Source organism: Hemiscyllium ocellatum, chromosome 47 (assembly GCF_020745735.1).
Source record: "Hemiscyllium ocellatum isolate sHemOce1 chromosome 47, sHemOce1.pat.X.cur, whole genome shotgun sequence".
NCBI lineage: Eukaryota > Metazoa > Chordata > Chondrichthyes > Orectolobiformes > Hemiscylliidae > Hemiscyllium > Hemiscyllium ocellatum.
Window position 1 is genome coordinate 12,181,838 of NC_083447.1, and position 21,613 is coordinate 12,203,450.

The 21,613-nt window shown below is 43.2% G+C and overlaps 1 protein-coding gene across 2 annotated transcripts in view; it reads right to left on the reverse strand.

The window, feature by feature from the left end:
• Positions 1-589: 589 nt before the first annotated feature.
• Positions 590-21,613, reverse strand: part of capn12 (calpain 12) — a 43,952-nt gene continuing 22,928 nt past the window's right edge. Inside the window, exons 11-21 of one of the 2 annotated variants that reach the window (XM_060856126.1) lie at positions 17,785-17,796; positions 15,719-15,927; positions 14,625-14,661; positions 13,922-13,990; positions 13,729-13,774; positions 6,405-6,466; positions 5,394-5,465; positions 4,698-4,776; positions 3,916-4,032; positions 1,415-1,461; positions 590-1,036 (exon numbers count right to left, since the gene is read on the reverse strand). In XM_060856126.1, coding sequence (XP_060712109.1) covers positions 1,010-1,036; positions 1,415-1,461; positions 3,916-4,032; positions 4,698-4,776; positions 5,394-5,465; positions 6,405-6,466; positions 13,729-13,774; positions 13,922-13,990; positions 14,625-14,661; positions 15,719-15,927; positions 17,785-17,796 — 777 coding nt within the window. In that variant the 3' untranslated portion in view covers positions 590-1,009. The remainder of the gene's footprint in view (positions 1,037-1,414; positions 1,462-3,915; positions 4,033-4,697; positions 4,777-5,393; positions 5,466-6,404; positions 6,467-13,728; positions 13,775-13,921; positions 13,991-14,624; positions 14,662-15,718; positions 15,928-17,784; positions 17,797-21,613) is intronic. The other variant, XM_060856127.1, reaches the window with a different exon arrangement.

Below are 21,613 nucleotides of genomic sequence, written 5' to 3' on the forward strand. Positions count from 1 at the left end.
CTCTCCCACTTCCCCCCTCTCCCCCTTCCCCCCTCTCCCACTTCCCCCATCCCCCCTCTCCCCCATCCCCCCTCTCCCCCATCCCCCCTCTCCCCCATCCCCCCTCTCCCCCATCCCCCCTCTCCCCCATCCCCCCTCTCCCCCTTCCCCCCTCTCCCACTTCCCCCCTCTCCCACTTCCCCCCTCTCCCACTTCCCCCCTCTCCCACTCCCCCCCTCTCCCACTCCCCCCATCCCCCCTCTCCCACTCCCCCCCCCCCCCCCCACTCCCCCCCCCCCCCCCTTGCTGCCTTCAACGAGCTATGGATGTTCGCACAAAGGTCCCTTTATATTTCCTAGACTCTTACCATTCATCATCTATTCCCGTTCCTTTTTAGTCCTCTCAAAATGCATAATCACGGATTTTTCAGGATTAAATTCCATTTGTTACTGTTCAGTCCATCTGTATCTTCCTGTGATCTAAGGCTTTCTTCCTCAATATTTACCACACCATCAAATTTCACATCTTCTGCGAACTTGCAGACTATACAGTTTTGTACACATATCCCCACTGCCCCCCACTGAATCTATGACAAAAGAAGCTCAAAAAGTGCTTTGCAACGTCTGATTTTATTATGAATTTGATCACAAGTAATAGGATGCAGTACTATATGTTGGCAGCACGTATAGATCCCATTTCCCAGCTGAGATAGACCCTCACTGTCAGTGACCATCATGTTGAATCATTGATACAGAACAAAGGTGTCTCAGAAAGTCAAGCAGCAGGCACTCAGGGTACTCGAGGTTTGTCGATGTCTGACAAGTTGCAACCCAGAATGTGAAGGCTTCAGGTCCGGTGCATCTTGCAGACGGTGATATTTGACTGTACTTAAGCAGCATTTTTCATGATTAAATGAAGTTGAAAGCAGAGTTAAGCAAAGACTGGACTCCCGTGTGAACACTCGGGGGATCTCATATCTGCGTCTGATGATTTGCTGTGCTTGCTGAAGGCAATCCGAACCCAGCAAATCTCAGATGCCAATAAAGAGCAAGAGCCACTGAGAAAAGAGAAGAAAAATGCTCAGTGTTTCTGGCTTCTCATCATCATCCTATCCCGGTTCCCAGGCAAAGATTCTCTTGTTCTGACCAGTCCTTAACTGGACCCGACACTCACCCTGTCCTGGGCCAGCCTGAACCCCTCCACCCAGTGCAGGTGCCGGACTGGAGGCCCCACCCATGTCCTGGACTGGACTGGACCCCCCACCCAGTGTTGGGGCCGGACTGGAGGCCCACCCATGTCCTGGGGTGCCCCCACCTTGGCTAGGATGGACACTCCTCCTATCCAGTGTCTGGAATAGACAGCCCCGTCCCAAGTGAGAATGACCACTTAGAACATTGCGTCAACCCCTTTTTTTGCAGCATTAATTGTGAATCACCTGATGGATTGCTTTCGGTTGTGGGTTCTTCAGTCTCTCATATATAGCTGAAATGAAAGAAATTGATGGTTATTTACTTGTTGCTGATATTGATGCTGGAAAAGCACGGCAGGTCAGGCAGCATCTGAGGAGCAGAGAATCAACGTTTCAGGCAAGAATCTTTCATCAGGAATGAGGCTTATGAGCCGGGGGGTGGAGAGATAAATGTGGGGGGTGGACTTTATACCAGTGAGGCAGGGGATCCCAGAATCATTTGACAAGAATGGAAAAGTCAGGTGGAGCTGGGAAGCCTCAGTCAAAATTAATAACTTTCATTGATGTAGCACCTAACAAGGACATCACGTGAAGTAAAATATAATCGCTGGTTATTGAGTGGCAGCCAATGTTTACTTCCCAGCACAATGGCACTGTCTCAGTACTGACCCTCTGACAGTGCAGTGCACCCTTGGTACTGACCCTCCGATAGTACAGCATTCTCTCAGTCCTGACCCGCCTACAGTAAGGCATTCAATATCCCACGGTGTGGCACTGTCTCAGTACTGACCCTCTAATAGTAGGGCACTCTTTCAGTCCTAACTCTCCAATAGTGCAGTGCACCCTCAATACTGACTTTTGACAGGGCAGTGTTCCCTCATTACTGACCCTCTAACAGTGCAACACTCCCTCAGTACTAACTGTTGGATATTGTGGCACTCCCTCAGTACTGACCCTTGGATATTTGTACTGCTTCTTCATTATTTAACCCTCCACCTTTCCTTTTTATCATACTGTTATGAGTGTATTAGAGAACCTTTATTTTTGTAAATTCTATATGCTCTTTGCTCGGGATGTTTTAGATAGGGTTTCCCCTCCCGGGGGGTCTCGGATTTACCCGGATGATTATGGTTGATCAGTCGGTTAAGTGGTGCAGCTGGAATGTCAAAAAGGAAGAGATTATTTTCTGTTCTCTCTTTCCATATAAGGAAAAATATTTTGGTAAACTGGGTGTCTGAAGGTTCCCCTGGATTTTCAAATTGGCATAGATTAATCATGGAATGTATTCCCCTTGACTTGCTTATAAATATGGTGCACCGAAAGACCGAATTATTTTTTATAAAATATGGCAGCCCTTTTACATAGATATTTTGGCTATCCTAACAAGGGTTTTTATTTAATTGAGATTACAAACATGGCTGATCTGGGGCCCCTTGGAAGAGGAATCCCATACGAATACGGGTTTTGTTATATATGATGTTAACACATTCCGAGCAAGTATTTTAATATCCAACTTCTATGTTAATCGTTGGGGTTTTTTTTCCCCCCCCACTTCTTTTTTTCTCTCATTTTCTCTTATTTGAAAGATGTAAGTGACTCAATTATACACTCTGGCTAATTGTAGGTTAGATTAGTAGTTAATTGAGTTTTGTTTTTTCTCTTTCGGTATTTTTCTTCTGTTAAATTTTGATTATTGTATATTTAAGATTTATTTCTATATCAATGTTTGTACTTGGGAGTTTTGTTTATTTTTGTAAATTTGTTAAAATGTTAAATTTCTAATAAAAATATCTATAAAAAAAAAACCCTCCACCAGTGTGGCACACCTTCCAAATCCAGACTTGCCTGACCTAGAGATGAGACCCATTGGCTACAGCTGACAAGGAATCATAGAAACCGTAAATGTGGAAACAGGCCATTTAGCTCAACAAGTCCACACCAACCCTCTAAAGAGTATCCCATCTAGACCCATTTCTCTACCCTATTTACATTTCCCCTGACTAATGCACCTAATCTACACATCCTTGAACACAATGGGCAATTTAGCATGGCCAATTCACCTAACCTGCACATCTTTGGACTGTGGAAGGAAACCTGAGCACCTGGAGGAAACCCACGCAGACTCTGCAAACTCCACACAGACAGTTGCCCGAAGCTGGAATTGAACCCAGGTCCTTGGTGCTGTGAGGCAGCAGTGCTAACCACTGTGCTGCTCAGTGATGAATGCAGCCTGAAGCCCACTGATGCTGGATGAATTCAGCCCAAGGTCCACTTTCCCAGTGCTGGACTCCAAGAGCTAAACTGAACTGCTAGAAGAAAATGTATGTTTGATAAAGAAAATTAGGATAAAATTGTTTTCTTGAACTCTCTTTGTGGGAGGTGGGCATCACTGGTTGACCAGCATTTACTTCCCGTCCCTATATGCCCTTGCGAAGATAATAGGGAGTTGCCTTCTTTGAACTGCTGCAGTCTACCTGCTGTCAGTTGACCCTCAATGCCATTAGGGAGGGCGTTCCAAGATTTGATCCAATGACAGAAACAAACAGTAATACATTGCCACGTCAGGATGGTGAGTGGCTGGGAGGAAAATTTGAAGGTGGTAGTGTCCCATGTACCTGCTGTACTTATTCTTCAAGTGATTTTGAGTTTGGAAGATGTTGCCTCAGTATCTTTGGTGAATTTTTGCAGTGTATTTTGTAGATAGTACACACTGCTGCTCCTGGTGACAGTAGTGGGAGTTTACTCACCAAAGAGCTTTTGCAGCTTGGCCACACAGCTGACAAAGTGACTGAAGCAGATTGTGTTGGTGCTGGTTCTGTGACGCATCCAAAGTGCATGGTGAACCTTCGAATCCAATTCAAACCCTGGGAAAGAAAGAAATCTCCTTAATAAAAAGGGGGGGGGGGGTGCAGTTTCTTGAATACAAATCAGGGAGAAAAACTTGCATTTATACAGTGCTTTTCACAGCCCTCTAAACAGTCAGTGAAGTTCAAAATTGCACAGTTGGATCACTTGACTTAATATTTGATCTGAAAAATGATACCTCCATCAGTGCTTGGTTCTGATCATGGGACAGTGCTTGCTCGTCAGAACTACATTGGAGCATGAGCCTTGATTTCTGAGTTCAAATCCTGGAGTGGGACTTGAACCTGAACTTCTACTGTTCATGGCTGCCTATGAGCCAAGCTGACCTTTGGACAGAGGGTAGATACTTTGTCACTCAGGAAATGAGTGGGAGATATTCCTCCCAGCCCCAGCCCCACTGATCCCCAAGGAGACTCCATTGTTGCCACCCTCTCACAGGATCCATCACAGGGTTATGAGAGGAGGGGGGTGTGTAACTGAGAAGTAGAACGTCTAGCATGGGTGTTCATGATACTGTCTATTTCATGTGCTGGTTAAAGGGTCTGTGGGCCAGGTCATGGTTTCTCACCCCTTTCCTCTCCATCTAGTCTCACTCCTTGGAGAATTTGGAATGTGGTTCTTTAAAGACATAATGTACAAGCTGCAACCTTACAGATAGTCTCACCTGCGTCAGACAATGCAGGGCGAAGGTCGTGGGAATTCATCAGACCAGCTTCACGGTCCACAAACTGGTCAAATATACCCTGTTATCACAAGCAATAGTTAACGCTCTGCAAATGCTCCAGTGACATGCTAATAGCAGCATTACTATGGTCATACACCCCCTCTCTGAGGAATGATTTATTCTTTGTCATTCACTCTCCCTTTCACACATTCTCCTCTTCTTGTTCTCCCTATCTCCACATTCACACTCCCTCCTTCCCACCCTTTCCATTTTCTCTGTTTCCCCCTCCCACTATTTATTTTCCTCTATCACATTCTCCCTTCCTCCCCCTTTCATTCTCCCTTTCCCTCACTTACTCCGAAACAAGCCCATCCTCCCTTCCCTGTCTTCTACTCCCTCTCCCACTTTGCCTCACTCCCTCCACCTTACCTCACTCTCTTTTTCCCATTTCCCTCTCCCTCACAAAGACCATCCACTCTGCCTCCTTACCTTATCCTCTCTTCCATTCCCCTACCTTTCCCTCTCTCTCCCTCCTTCCCACTTCCCATCCTCTCCCTTTTTCCACCCTCCCTTGCTCTTCCATTCCCTCTCCATATCCCTTCCTCTACTCCTTCCTCCCTGTCTCCTTCTCCGTCTCCCATTCTTTCATCCTACACTCTCCTGCACGTCTCTTTCTCCAAAGGACGAAGTCCTCACCTGCAGTTTCTCCACGTGCACCACCATGAGTTTGGCCTCCTGAGGGCTGAGGCAGCCATGTTGACCAGGGGACTGGACATTAACTGTTAAGGTGGTTCATCTCCAAAACTTCAGCAATCCCAAAACCAACTCGCCCAACAGTTTTCCCAATACAGACTAACCATTTACCAGCAGAGGCCCAGTTAGGGGCACAACCTTCTGAAATCTTCCATTGGTCTGTGACTGATCGTGTTCACAATTTATAAAACTCCAGGTTCAGAAGCAGCTTGCAAGGTGGAAGGAGGTGTGACTGTCAGCTTCGCGTCCCGACTCCAACTCACACCATCCTAGAACAACACCTCAATACAGCCTTCAGATCTCTTTCTAGTCACTTCCATCCGTCCCCTCCATTTTGTGGCATATTGCTAACTGTGTTAAGTTCTTTAGTTCCTGACATCCTAACACATTTGATGCAATTGCGATACACCAACCTCTGTGAACAACAGCCAAATTTTATTAAACACAGTACAGTACAACCTTTGGGGAAACTCTGAACACTCCTTGCCATGCTTGCGAGGCATGTTTAGGGAAGCTCTCCCTGAGCAAAGGAAACAGCCCCTCCTTTATACAAAATCTTTACATCACAGTCAGTAATGCTCACAAGACGACCCCCTAGTCATTCTCTCATAGTCACATGCCACTCAAGATGCAGTGACCACACCATCTCCAAAAACATTGTAATGCAAATCATCCCTTCATGGCCAGATCTGGTGTGAAATGTATTTTTTTCTGTAACTTCAGGGGAGTAGTCAAATTCCAACTGTAATGTTCTTATTGATTTCTTACAAACTATCTAAGTCAGAGGCATCTCACCCTCGCCTCGGGACATCCAATTTTCTGCAGGTCAGCAGAGCAAAGTAACTCTTAAATATCACAACTGTACCCTCTTAACTCTATGATTTCCTCTGGCCTTCATCCACACCACTACAATATGCTCTCAGAAATTTAGCAAGTGGCTTCAGTAAAAGATACATTAACTGCAAACACCAAACTGCAGCAGGTCTCCAGGCTTAGATGATATGTATCAGAAGTGGCTGTTGGAGGAGCGAGAGAGAGAGAGGCAGGCAGACAGACAGAGGGATGCAAGACAAAGAAACACAGACAAAGAGAGAAACAAAGAAAGATACAGAAATAGAGACAGAAATGAGACCAACAGAAAGAAACCAATGAAGGTAACCAATGATCAAGTCAATTGAACAGCCAGACAACGATGAGGAAGAGTCAGGAAGACAAAGACAGATAAAGAAAGGGACAGACACAAAAAGAGAAAAGCAAAGCAAGGTAGAAAGGCAATGAAATAATTATTTTTAGAAACCAATTAGTTTGAACCTATGGTTGAACTTTCTGACATCGAGGCATGTACACGAGTAGTGATATCTCAAATTTATTCAAACAAAAATTAACAGATAACATTGATTAAAATATGTGTATCAGTCAATAAAAGTATAATGTTAAACAAAGTGGAATGATTATTGTAACTTGTAGAAATAAGTTGACAATCATCAAGAGATTGTTGGTATCAGTAAATGGATAGATCATTGTTTGGCTTTTTTGTCGTTGCTTTAGGCTGTCTGAGGGAACAGGGGGAGAAGTTTAATAGAAACCCTACAGTGTGGAAACAGGTCATTCAGCCCAACAAGTCCGCACTGAGACTCAGAAGGACATCTCACCCAGACTCACCCTCCTACCCTCTCCCTGTACCTCTGCATTTCCGAACCTACACATCCCTAGGCTATTTAGCACAGCCAATCCATCAAACCTGTATATCTTTGGCCTATGGGAGGAGACCCACACAGACATGAGTAGCATGTGGAAATTCCATCAGACAGTCTCCTGAGGCTGGAATTGGACCTGGGTCCCCGGCGCTGTGAGGCAGCAGTGTTAACCACTGAGCCACAGTGCTGCTCATAGTGAAAGTTATTATTCATACCCCAGAAATAAGCGCCTGGTCAGGATATATCCCCCATACACACACACAGCTGGACAGTCAACAGAGCCTGGGGGAACTGGGTGACAAATGCATTCCTATGCAGTGGCTGGTCTAATCATGTGGGGTAAGTTTTGGGTGGAGGTGATTCCTGTACTCTGGGGCATCCTGTATGTTCACAGGCACTTGTTTCTGGTCTCAAATGTGACTCAGTAAAACCAGCTATCAGTTACCTTGTTGCTGTCCGTACTAAAGGTCATTCAATAGCTCTCTCACACCAGACAATTGGGAACTGTACAGTACCAAACTGTAATTGTGGGTGAGAAATCAAAGATCAACAAACAAATCAGAGCCAAACTTGTTAAAAATGAAGTTAAAAAATCTTTTACCAAACATACAAACAAGGAGCAGAAGCAGGTCATTCAGCCTCTTCAGCCTGCACCACCATTCAATAAGATTATGGCTGATTTGATTGTAACTTCAACTCTGTTTTCTGTTTTCTCTCGATAAACATTCATCCCCCCCCCCCGCCCCCGTTCTTTAACAAGAATCCATTGCCCCTGCCTTAAAAATGTTAATACACTCTGCTTCCACTTCTATTTAGCAAGGATTGCAAAGAGACTGCACCTTCTGAGAGAAGACACTTTACCTCATTCTTGGTTTAAATGTGCAATGCCTAATTTTTAAGCTGTTCAACTATTTAAGCCCGGTTCTAGATTTCTGCATTAGAGTAAACATCCTCTTCACATCTATCCTGTCCACATCCCTCAGGATCTTTTAGATTTCAATCGGGTCACCTCTTATACTTCTAAACTCAAGCAGATATCAGCTTAGCCTGTCCAACCATTCCTCATAAGATAATTTGCCCATTCCAACAAACCTTGGGATAACCTGGCAAGTCTACTCTGAATTGCTTCCAATGCATTGTCATCTTGCCTGGAATAATATGACTAATATTGTACATAGTATTGCAAATGTGTCACCAGTGTCCTGTATCACTGAAGCATATTGTCTCTATTTTTCTGTTCACTTCCCCTTGCAATTCTACATACTAATCTTAAGACAAGTCATGCATTAGGACACCCAGATTCATCTGCATCTCAGAACTCTACAATCTCTCAACCATTTAGATATTAATGCTTTTTTAATTCTTCCTCACAAAATGAATAGCTTCACATTTTCCCAGCTATAGAGTCATATAGCATGAAAATACACCCTTAGGTCCAACTAGTCCATGCCGAACATAATCCCAAAATAACTAGTCCCTACGTGCCTGCTCTTGGTCCATCTCCCTCCAGACCTTTCTTATTCATGTACTTACCCAAATGTCTTTTAAAAGTTGTAACTGTGCCCACATTCTCCACCTCCTCAGGAAATTCATTTCATCCGCAAACCATCCTCTGCGTAAAAAATTTCCCCATATGTCTTTTTAAATCTCTCTCCTCTCACCTTAAAATATGCCTACTAGTATTGAAATCCTCCTTCCGAGGGAAAAGACGCCTACCATTAACCCTATCTATACCCTTCATGATTTTATAAACTTCTAGAAAGTCATCTCTCGACCTCCCATGCGCCAATGGAAAAAAAGTCGGAGCCCAGCCAACCTTTCGTTATAACTCAAACGGTCCATACCTGGTAACATACTGGTAAGTGTCTTCTGAACCCTGTCTAGCTTAATAGTATCCTTCGTATATGTTCTCCATTGTCACATCTTTTTCCCCCACTCACTTCACCAATCTACATCATGTAGGCGAAAGTGAGGACTGGAGATTAGATTCGAGAGTGTGGTGCTGCAAAAGCTTAGCAGGTCAGGCAACATCCGAGAAGCAGCAAAAGCCCTTAAATGTCGATTTTTCTATATCACTTTGTAGCCTCCCTACGTTGTCTTCACAAACTACTTTCCTATCTATTTGTATGTCATAAGAAAGTTTAGCTACATATCTTCCAAACCTTCATCCAAGTCATTTACCAACAATCAAAGTCCCAGTCTTTGTTTAAGCACTTATTATTTCTTCCTTTTATATTGCACCCTGTAGTGTGGTTACTGTTAAAGGACCTGTACATCACTTCACAAGTAGAGTCATAGAGATGTACTGCACGGAAATAGACTCTTTGGTCCAATTCATCCATGCTGACCAGATATTCCAACCCAATCTAATCCCACCTACCAGCACCTGGCCTATGTCCCCCTGAACCCTTCCTAGTAATATACCCATCCAGAAGCCTTTTAAATGTTGCAATTGTACTAGCCTCCACCACTTCCTCTGACAGCTCATTCCATACATGTACCACCCTCTGCATGAAAAAGTTGCCCCTTAGGTGTCTTTTATATCTTTCCCCTCTCACCCTAAACCTATGCCCTCTAGTTCTGGACTCCCCCACCCCAGGGGAAATACTTTGTCTATTTATTCTATCCATGCCCCTCGTGATTTTATAAACCTCTATAATGTCACCCCTCAGCCTCCGATGGTCCAGGGAAAACAGCCCTAGCCTATTCAACGTTTCCCTGTAGCTCAAATCCTCCAACCCTGGCAACATCCTTGTAAATCTTTTCTGAACCCTTTCAAGTTTCACAATATCTTTCTGATAGGAAGCAGACCAGAATTGCACGCAATGTTCCAACAGTGGCCTAACCATGCTACATGACCACCCAACTCCCATACTCAATACACTGATCAATAAAGGAAAGCATATCAAATGCTGCCTTCACTATCCTCTCTACCTGCGACTCCACTTTCAAGGAGCTATGAACCTCCACTGCAAGATCTCTTTGTTCAGCAACACTCCCTAGGACCTTACCATTAAGTGTATAACACCCAAGATTTGCTTTCGCAGCACCTCACATTTATCTAAATTAAACTCTATCTGCCATTTCTCAATCTATTGGCCCATCTGATCAAGATCCCATTGTAATCTGAGGTTACCTTCTTCGCTGTTCACTACATCTCCAATTTTGGTGTCATCAGCAAATTATACCTCTTATGCTGACATCCAAATAATTTATATAAATGATGAAAAGTGGTTGACCCAGCACCGATTCTTGTGGCACTCCACTGGTCACAGGCCTCCAGTCTGAAAAACAGCCCTCCACCACCACCCTCTGTCTTCTACCTTTGAGCCAGTTCTGTATCCAAATGGTGAGTTCTCCCTGTATTCTATGAGATCTAACCTTGTTGAATGCCTTACTGAAGTCCATATAGATCACATTTACTGTTCTGCCCTCATCAATCCTCTTTGTTACTTCAAAAAACTCAATCAAATTTGTGAGATATGATTTCCCATGCATAAAGCCATAACATTGTATCTTAATCATTTCTCATTACTACCTGAACCTATTCCATGTCCTTGTTTCCCTAATTAGGCAAGCCTTCTCTATACTATTAAACCATCATTAACTAACAGAGCCACACCTTTCCCTTTTCCTAGTATCTTGTTGCTTCTAAATTCCCTGTTCTCTTCAATATGCAAGTCCCAAGTCATGTTGTCCTGCAGCCACTTTCTGTAAATGACTACCAGATCATACTTATGAATTTCTATTTCTGAAGTCAGTTCATTTATTTTGTTTTGAATTCAATGTGTGTTCAAATACAGAGCCATTAGTTTGTTCTTTTAATGTTTTTGCATATTCTGGGTCTTTTTTGCTGATTGACACTTAGATTCATTCTGTCCTTTCTTGTTACAGTCTGATTATCATTTTCCATATGAATACGTTTCTCTTTGGCCTTGACAACTCTTTCATTTACTGCATCTTCTAAATTTGATCCCTTGCGCTCATTTAATTTGAAATCATCTTTATTTCTATAGTTATATGATTGCCAAGAACACTGGCCCCAGCATGAATCAGGGGAAGACATTCCTAATGGTACAGATCATCCTTTTCTCCTGTACTGGTGACCTATTCTACACCAGTCATAGAGGGAGGAATGTGTCTCCCAATCTTGATTTTCCCTGTGCCAGTTTGCACGTGCCTCAGGTAATAATGTAGACATTATGACCTTTGAGGTTCTGTTCTTAATTTGGTGTGTAGCTCCATATACAGTTTATGCAGCACCTCCTTGCCTGTGTTGTCAATAACTACATGGATCACAATGACTGGATTCTTCATCTCCCACTGTAAGTTCCTTTTGAGCTGATGTCCTGAATCCTGGCATTGAGCATTCAGCACAGCTGTCTGGAATGTTGCTGTTTGCAACGGAGGACAGTGTCAATTCCCCACTATACTATCCCTTATTACCACTACATTCCTCCTTACTTCTTGAGTGACTTCCCTTGCCATGGTCAGTTCATCCTCTCTGCAGCCCTCTCTCTCTTCCAAACTGAAAGAACCTCCGACTTGTTTAGCAATTTGAAAGGCTGAGATTGGTGCTCTTAGCCTTAAGACCCCCTTATCTTTTTTTCAGTTGCAGTTACTCTTCAGGCCTTAAATAGACAAAATCAGATAACCCAACTTCCTGGAACGTAGAAATCAGAAAGCTTCCCATTCCTGATAAAGCACACCATCCGTAGTTCAGTGTCCAGCTTGTATAGAGTTGAAACTGATCGAACTTCAAACGTTTGCCCTGGATCAGACGAGCATCCAGGAGCTTTCATGTGCTGCCCCTGTGACACTAAATCTTTACTGCCATCCTTAATGTTTTCTACTTAATTTATTCAATTCTACATTTACTTATGTTTTAATATATGTTATTAACTTTACACCTGTTGTAGTTCAATGTTGAACCTTAGGAACAGAATAAATCTTGGTTACTTACCAGATACTCACCAAATAACAAGTTTCCTCTTCTGTAGCACGTTAAGAATCAACTTCCTGGAGGCTGAAATAACTAGGAAAAGCAAAAGCAACGGAGCATCTATTTCCCTTCTTCCCTTAATTCCATTTATAACCACTCCAGTACTCTATTGTAAGTTGTACTCAAGTCCAAAGTCACACTATGTTAGCTATTTAACATAATCTGATACTAGGACCTGAGGGCATAGTCTCAGGATAAAGGGGCACCATTTTGAAGACGTGAGATGAGGAGGAATACCTTCAGTTAGAGGATTGAGAGTCATTGGAACTTCTTGCCTCACAGAGAGGTGGGGGCAGAATCCTTGTGCTGAGATTCTCGATCAGCAAGGGAATCAAGAGTTACATGGAAAGGGCAGAAAGTGGAGATAAGGAATTTTTTGATTTGATGTGATTTATTACTGTCAGTGTACTGAGGTAGAGTGGAAAGTGTTGTCTTACATGCTTTACAGGCAGATTGTACTATACAAGTGCATGAGGGTAACAGAATAGAGTGCAGAATGCAATGTTCCAGTTGCTCAAAAGGTGCAGAGAGATCAGCATTAACATTAAAGAGGTTCATTCAAAAATCTGATAACAGCAGGAAAGAAGCCTGAATCTGTTTGTACGTATATACAAAATTTTATATCTTCTGCCCAATGGAAGAGGGTGTAGGAGAGTATAACCAGGGTAGAAGGGATCTTTCATTACATTGGGTACTTTCCTGATGCAGCAGGAAGTATAGATGAAGTCAGTGGATGGGACTGATTTGCATGATGGACTGGGCTGTGTTCATGACTCTCTGTGGTTCCTTTTGATCTTGGGAAGAACAGTTGCCATTTTCCTCTGTGATACACCCTATCTGGGTGCATCTGTAAAAAAAAAAATTATAAGTGCCTTCGTGGATATGCTGAATTTCCTTAGCTTCCTGAAGAAGTAGAAGTGTTTCTGTGCTTTTTTGACCATACTGCCAACATGGGTGGACCAGGACTGATTGTTGATGATCGTAACTCCCAGGAATTTGACTCCAATGAATGATAGCGATTGTTCGAGAGATTGAAAAGTTTACTTCTGTCCCTATTTCTGTTGGTCTTATGACCTAACACATAGGGGCCCTCTGACCTGCTTAATGAGGAATCTGTTGAGCTGCTTTATTTAATCCCAACTGCTCCTCCTAAAACACAGCTTAAAGCTGGAAACAAGAGAGTTTAAATGATAAGTTTCAGTTATATGTTAACTAAAAATTAGAAGCAAAATTAGATTTGTACAAAAAGAGGAAATTTAGATTTTTCTTGTCTGCCAACTACAGGCACTCAGTCCTAGAGTGGTAGTTTTTAGAACTCTCCACATACTCGCACTATTGACTGGAAGGTCAATCACTCACTTCTGCTATTAGTCAGAAGGCTGATGACTCGACTCAAGTTTTAGGGAGAGAACAGGACACTCACAGACGCTATTGTACAGAAAGCCAGTCACTTGCTCATACAATTGGCCAGAAGATGGGTCACTCGCTTATGCTATTGGTCAGAGGACAGGTCACTCCACTGTGTTGGCTGAAAGGGAGGGTGCGTCATTCACTCACAGGATTTTGAGGTTTGACAGACCTGAATTGAAGAGCTCCATGAACTCTGAGGCACTTAAGGTGTCAGTCTGTAAGAGAGAAATAGAGAGATCACAATAAGCCCAACAATAAGCAGTAAGATCCAGCCCGAAAATTAACCCACAATCAGTGAGCAGTGACTCATGACTGAAGTTTTATGAAGGAGCTGACAGTCACCTCCACAGAGAAACACATACCTCACTTACAGCATCTTTCAGCACGTTCAGTGCGCTCTTGTTGTCAACATCAACCTCTGTCCAGTTGACCTAGAATATGGAAGAGGCAGAATTTGAAGTCAAATCAAGTCCAAAGTACAGAGGCATGCGTGAATGTGATGAGGAATCAGCCTGTGCAATTTGTGTGTACAGAAGGTGTGCACAGAACTGCCATTGTTTCAGAAATTGCCTCAAGTTAAAATTCAGGTTACCCACAAGATTTTGTCTTTTAAGAGCTATTATAAGCCCTCTTACTGCCACCAGCCCCCAATGGTTAGAGAAAAAGGTCAGCTGGTAGTGTCTCCGCAGTGTCGCACTTGCATTGCACCAGATCTGGATGTAGCTACCAACCCCACACTCTGCCAGTGGTCAGTCAGTGCAGGCCCAGGTATCTCAGCATGAACAGAATCTGGTTGGTCCATCTCGACTTGCAAAAGCCAGCGGTCATAAGTATTAACAGTCATAGAATATTCAAACTTTTAGCGATCAAGAAACTGGTGCTATATATTTCAGTGCAATATGGGAAATTGGTCCCTTATAGTCATGATTCGGGTTTAAGCAGATTAATGGGATAATTTGGAGGGTTATTTATTCTGTATCTACCCCTAATGCTGTACCTATCCTCAGAGTGTTTACAGAGATGTTGACTCAAGTACCTAAACAGCTTATTGTCTATTACAATTACCTCTGGGTTAAAGGCAGAAGTGGTGGTGCTGTTCTCCCTGGGAAAAAAAAATAAATACTGATGAGTAAAGGAACAGCAGATTTATTATTTGAAAGAAATTCACTATATTGCATTAGTCATGTGATTGTATGAATTTCTAAAACTGCTTCATAAACAAAATAAACTTGAGTATTTTGTTGAAGCTTTTCATCTTGTACTCATCAGGACACTTCGCAGGAATACCCATTAACATTTATACTGTATGAGAGGAGACAGCTAATTGGTAGGCAAGTAGATGCTGGTTGAGATGTTGCTGTGGAGAAATTACAACTAATGATGATTGACAGTTAATTGTCAGCCATTATTTAAATTTTTAAATCAGACAGTTTGGTTCTGATTAGTTAAGGCATTAGCCTGATAAATCAACCAGTAAATGGCTGCCCCCTATTTTGTTAGTTGAAACTGGTGCAAAGCATTTGCATGTTCTTTCTGTCCGCAAAGAACAGGCCCTGAGTGCTAATATTCACAGCTTCCAGTCCACACAACACGTTGCACTAATAGTCCTAACTGATAACCCTAAATGGGGTTACTTTCATGAACTGGAGGCCACATATATTAATGGGTCACTGGTGAGGCATATATGGCATATCCCTAATTGACCTGGAGAAGATAGCAATGAGCCATGCGCTAGAATGCAACTGAGTGACTCTCTAGGCTATTTCAGAGGGCAGTTAAAAGTCCACCCCAATACTGTGGGTCTGGGGTTATGTGTCGGCCAGACCAAGTGAAGATGGCAGATTTGCTTGTATGAAGAGCACTGGTGAACCACATGGGGTTTAGGGCAATTGATCATAGTTTCATGATCACTGTCACTGAGATGAGTTTTTCATTCCAGATTATGTGATCCATGACAGATATTGCATCTAGTGATATTAACATCATGCACCCATAGACAGGAGTTTTTAAATGTGAACTCTATTACACCCTGGAGGTATATGAATATTGAAATGTGAGATTCTTATTGAACAGTGGATGTTGAGTTGATCAGAGGTTGGGATCAGAGTGAGAAATGACTCCATCCCCCATAAGTTCAATGGCCAGCCCCGATGCTATACCTGGAGACGTTGTTCTTCTTTGCAAAGATCCGCAGAAAGAACTCCCCCTCCTCGTTTTTATTGAAGGTGGTGGGCAGAATGACGTACTCGCCAGGAGGGAGTTGCAGCCGCCTCGCCACTGAACGGCTGTTGATGTAATTGCCCGAGTCAAACTCCGGTCGGTACCTACGGAAGAACTTTTTGCCAAAACGGGAGTGCTGATTCTGAAACTTGATGGAAATGAGTGAGAGTGAGTCAATTCATTACAGCGGAGCATGTGATTACAAGCTACCTCACTCCCATTCCTGTATTCCTGTCACTGAAAAAACTGCAGCACAAGCCCCAACTCATTCACGCCTTGTTTAGTTAACTTCACTGAGCCATTATATTTCTTTGACTTTGATCAGCTACCTTGCTTTTTGGTCAGTTTGTTTAATTGAGATGGAGAAGACAGAGAAGGTTTGTTTGATATCGGGCTGGTTTTAAAATGTTCCATGACACCAAGTTACGGATAGATCCTTTCAAAACCTAGTACCACAATAGTGAGGGCACTTGCTGCCAATCAGCTCACAACAAAGCTCATGATATGGGTTCTGCACTGGACAGACGCTTGGAATGGTGTGGTGCCAGTGGGCATACAAAAGGAAGCTGGGTATCATTGGCTGGTGGGGAGGCAATAGTAATGTCATTGGACTATCAATGCAGAACGTCAGGTAGTTGTCCTGGGGACATGGGTTCAAATCCCACTATGGTAGACGATGAACTTTGAATTCTGTAAATACTGGAAGAAAGCTGGTCTGATGTTTTGGTGATCTCATGACTATTGTTGATTGTCATAAAAATCCATCTGGTTCACTGATGCCCTTTAGGGATGAATGGGGTTGATGCTTAACTGCCATCTGGGCAATTAGAGATGGCCACCCAGTGATGCCCATATCCCATGAATGAATGACATGAGTCAAAGATGAGTTAGAGACCTGTTAGCTTACTGAGATTTTTACTTTCAGTCTTAACTGAGAAAGTGTTTGCATACTAAGATGCACACTTCAAATCCCTTCCACACACCATAAGACCCATGAAGAGGGCCTTGAAATTGCAACAGCGAAAAGAACTCTTAAGAATTGACGACCCAAAATGGAAAGATTATTTGTGCTAAATAAAAGCAAAATACTTTGGATGCTGGAAATCTAAACCAAACAAGGAAATTACTGGAAAATCTCAGCAGGCCTGGCAGAATCTGTGGAGAGAGGGATAAGAGTTAATGTTTCGAGTCTGGAATAATTGTTTTTGGAACTGTGTCAGGTGTGTTCTGTGTTCCAAAGAAGTGTCATATCAGACTTGAAATATTAACGTGTACGAGTGAGAGAGGATAACCAGATTTATTAATTATTTTCAACAAAGATTGGAGGAGTTCATAAAGTTGCCATTCGCAGGGTTCCAGAACAAAGGACAAGTGGTAAATGTCTTCAGGATCATGAGGGGGCTGGTTAGAGTATATGGGCAAATCTATTCCTGCTTCTAAAAAGATCAAGAGCTAGACGGCACAGATTTAATGATTTCAAAAGCAGTTATGAGGTGAGAAACTAACATTTTCAGACAGTGAGTGGTCTGGGTTTGGAAATGTGGAAACTTTTAAGAGGGATCTGGGACTCTTATTTAAATGAAAACAACATGCAAAGTTACAGGGAAAAGGTGGGAGATTGGCATCAAGTTAAGATGCACAGGGAGCTAGTAGAGACATAAAATGTCAAATGGCCTCCTCCTACACTGTAACATTTCTGTGCAAGGCCTCCTCCTACACTGTAACATTTCTTGAGACAAAACATTTCACACAGTGACATGTTAGGATCTAGAATGCTGTGCAAGAGAACATAATGGAGGCAGCTTCGATCATTGGCTCCCAAAAGAGAATTGGACACATATTCAAAAGTAGAGAGATTTGCAGGGTTACACGAAAAGGGACACAGGTAGTGGGACTCGCTGCAGTTCTCTTGGAAAGGGTCAGCACAGACCCAGTGGGCTGAATGGTCTTCCTCTCAGCTGTAACTTCTGTAATTCTCCTTGTAATAGGGTAGCTGCATACGTACCCGTTGAGGGACCTGCAAGAGAAACACAATGATGTCAGTGTCCTGATTTTGCACACAAATTCCATCTGTGAAACTTCCTCATCAGTACACAGACAGAGGAGGAGGCTATTGAGCCCCTCGAGCCTGTTTTGCTAGTGGTCTCACTGTGGTGTAACCTTTGATGTTTTCATCAAATAAATATCTAACAACTTTCTTCAACAAAGCTCTCAACTTTTTCTGAGTGTTCGCAAGCATCTGGAGGAGGACCCCATAGACCTTTTCCTATGAAAGCTGCTTCCTAATTTCCTCCAAAATGGGCCAGTTCCAATTTTGTGATAGTCATAGCTCTTGCCAGAAAGGAAATAGTTCCTGCCTCTCAATCCCACTGAGTCTTTTAAATTGTTACAAACTGGAGGAGATACAAGCCAGATTTGTGTGGCCCACCCACATAAATAAAACCTTGAACACTGAATCCTTCTCTTGAATCTGGGCTGTATCCCATTCAAAGCAGTGCATCAGTCTTGAAGTGAGGTGTTCAGATGGTGTCTGACTGAGGCTCTACACAATTGTAGCCTCATTTTCTCCACTCTGTCTTGCAGCAGTCTTTGTTGAGACAATATCCAGGCATATGCTTGCTTTTTATTCATTCATGGAAGTCACCGACTGAACCAACATTTTTTGCCTGTCCCTCCTTGTCCTTGAGCTGCTTTCTTAAAGTGCTGTAGTTCAAATGCTGTAGGTAAACCCACATTGTTGTTTTGGAGGGAATTGTAGTATTTTGACCCAGGGACAGTGAAGGAAAAACGAGACAGGATGGTGAGTTACTTGTGAGGGGAACATGCAGGAGTGGTGTTTCCATGTATCTTCTGACTTCTAGATGGAAGTTGTCGTGGTTGTGGAAGGTGCTGTCTAAGGATCTTTGAAACATTGCTGCAGTACATCTTGTAGATGGTACACACTGTTCCTACTGAGTGTTGGTGGATGGAGTGGATGTTTGTGGACGTGGTGCCAATCAAGTGGGCTGCTTTGTCCTAGATGATGTCAAGTTTCTTTTTAGTAATATTGGAGCTACACTCATCCAGACAAGTGAGGAATATTCCATCACATTTAGGATTATTAATATGCAGAGGGCTCTGGGTGTGCAGATCGACAGCAGTGAAGGTGGCAGCGCAGGTAAGGTAGTAAAAAAGGCATTTGGCATACTTGTCTTCATTGAAAAGGACATTGAGTATAGCATAGACAAGTTATGTTGCAGCTTTATAGAACTTTAGTTAGGCCACACTTAGAATATTGCGTACAATTCTGGTCACCACACTACCAGAAGAATTTGGATGCTTTGGAGGGGGTACAGAGAAGGTTTATTAGGATGTTGCTTTGTATGGGGGATTTTAATAATGAAGAAAGGTTGGATAGATTGGGTTTGTTTTCACTGGAACGCAGGAGGTTGAGGGGCGACCTGATAGAAGTTTATAAGATTGTGAATGGCATGGATAGAGTGGAAAGTATGAGGCATTTTCCCAGAATGGAGGGGTCAATTACAAGGGGCACAGGTTGCTGTTATAATCTGTTGATGCATGTTTGGAACTTCATGCTCACTATCATAGGAGTTGGCTAATCAGCCCCTCAAATCTGCTCTGCCATTAAAACTGGCATGGCCACACCCCACTTGCCTGGATATCCCCGATAACCACTGATCCCCTGTTAGTCAAGCATCTATCTACCTCTGCAATAAAGATATTCAATGAACCTGCCTCCCCTCTTTGGGAAAGAATTCCACAGACTTATGACCCTCTAAGAGAAAAAAAATTCTCATCCTGACCCCAGGAGAGAAACAGAAATTTTCCTCATTTCTCTCTCAGGACTTTTTATTTTTGTTACTGTGTCCCTCCTAATCAAATATTATCTACAAATTTGGATTACTCTCTGTTTAACTCTAATTACCTCTGATCAGAGGTAATTGTGGTTAAAAAGTTGAGTTTGACCATTCGTCATATCTTGCTATTCCAATCACCAGGGCTTAAGTCTGGTGCTGAGAATGTGTTGCTGGAAAAGCACAGCAGGTCAAGCAGCATCCAAGGAGCAGGAGAATCGACGTTTCGGTCATAAGCCCTTCATCAGGGATGAGGAAAGCTTTCCTCGTTCCTGATGAAGGGCTTATGCCCGAAACGTCGATTCCCCTGCTCCTTGGATGCTGCTTGACCTGCTGCGCTTTTCCAGCAACACATTTTCAGCTCTGATACTCCAGCATCTGCAGACCTCACTTTCTCCTTAAGTCTGGTGCATCCGGGAGGTGATGGTGTAATGGTAATATCAGTGGAGTAGTAATCCAGATGATGTCAAGAGGTGAGAGTGAGGACCAGAGGGCTGCTGGGAATGTGAGTGAAACAGTTTTATTTGGGTAGTGGCTGAACCCGAGACACCAAATGTGTACTGTCTTCCACCCTCCTTCCTCCCCTAACTAAAAAAAAGGGACTCTGTGCTGAGTTGATCAAGTAAAGTTTTCCTATTTCCTTTTTGTTTTATTATTTTATCGAGAGATTTGGTAAAAACTTTCCTTTTTTGTTTACCTCAGCTAAGACTAAAGTTAAATTTAAGATTAAAAATGGCAGGAGATCTCAGACCCATGGTTTGTTCCTCTTGCTCAATGTGGGAGCTCGGGGATTCAGCTGATGTCCCTGGCTCCTTCACGTGTAGGATGTGTGTCCAGTTGCAGCTCTTGTTAGATCACATGATGGCTCTGGAGCTGTGGATGGACTCACTTTGGAGCATACACAATGCTGTGGGGATTGTGAATAACACATTTAGTGAGTTGGTCACACTGCATATTAGGATTGCTGAGGGAGAAAGGAAATGGGTGACCAAAAGGCAGAGAAAGAGCAGGAAGGCAGTGCAGATGTCCCCTGCAGTCATCTCCCTCCAAAATAGGTATACCATACAGTTGGGGGAGATGGCTCACCAGGGGAAGGTAGCATCCTGGCACCGTGGCTGTGCTGTTCAGAAGGGCGGGAAAAAGAGTGGAAGGACGATAGTCATAGGGGATTCAATTGCAAAGGGAGTAGATAGACAGTTCTGTGGTCGAAAATGAGACTCCTGAATGGTATGATACCTCCCAGGTGATGCACAGGTCAGGGATGTTCTCGGATCAGTTGCAGAACATTCACAAGGGGGAGGGTGAATAGCCAGTTGTCGTGGTGCATATATGCACAAACGATACAAGTCAAAAAAAAAGCAGAATTTAGAGAGTTAGGAACCAAGTTAAAAAATAGGACCTCAGAGGTAGTTTTGCTACTAGTGCCACGTGCTAGTCAGAGTAGGAATGATAGAGTAAGCAGGATGAATGCGTGGCTTGAGAGATGGTGCAGAAGGGAGGGGTTCAGATTTTTGGGACATTGGGACTGGTTCTTGGGGAGGTGGAATTATTATAAATTGGATGGTCTCCACCTGGGCCGGACTGGAACCAATATCCTTGGGGGTGCTTTTGCTAATGCTGTTGGGGAGGGTTTAAATTAATGTAGCAGGGGATTGGGAACCAAAAGAAGTAAGAAGACAGTAAGAAAGCAGAAACTAAAGCCTGTAAGGAACTAGATAATGAAGTCAGCATGACTAAGGGGAAGAGAAGGCATGGAGCAGGTGATGAATGCAAAGGGTCTGATGGTCTGAGGTACATTTGTTTTAATGCAAGAAGTATAGTAGGTAAGGTGGATGAACTTGGATTAGTACCTGGGAGCATGATATTATTGCTATTACTGAGATTTGGTTGAGGGAAGGCATGATTGGCAGCTAAACATCCCAGGATATCAATCCTTCATGCAGGATAGACTGGCAGGTAAAAGGGGTGGAGGAGTTGCAT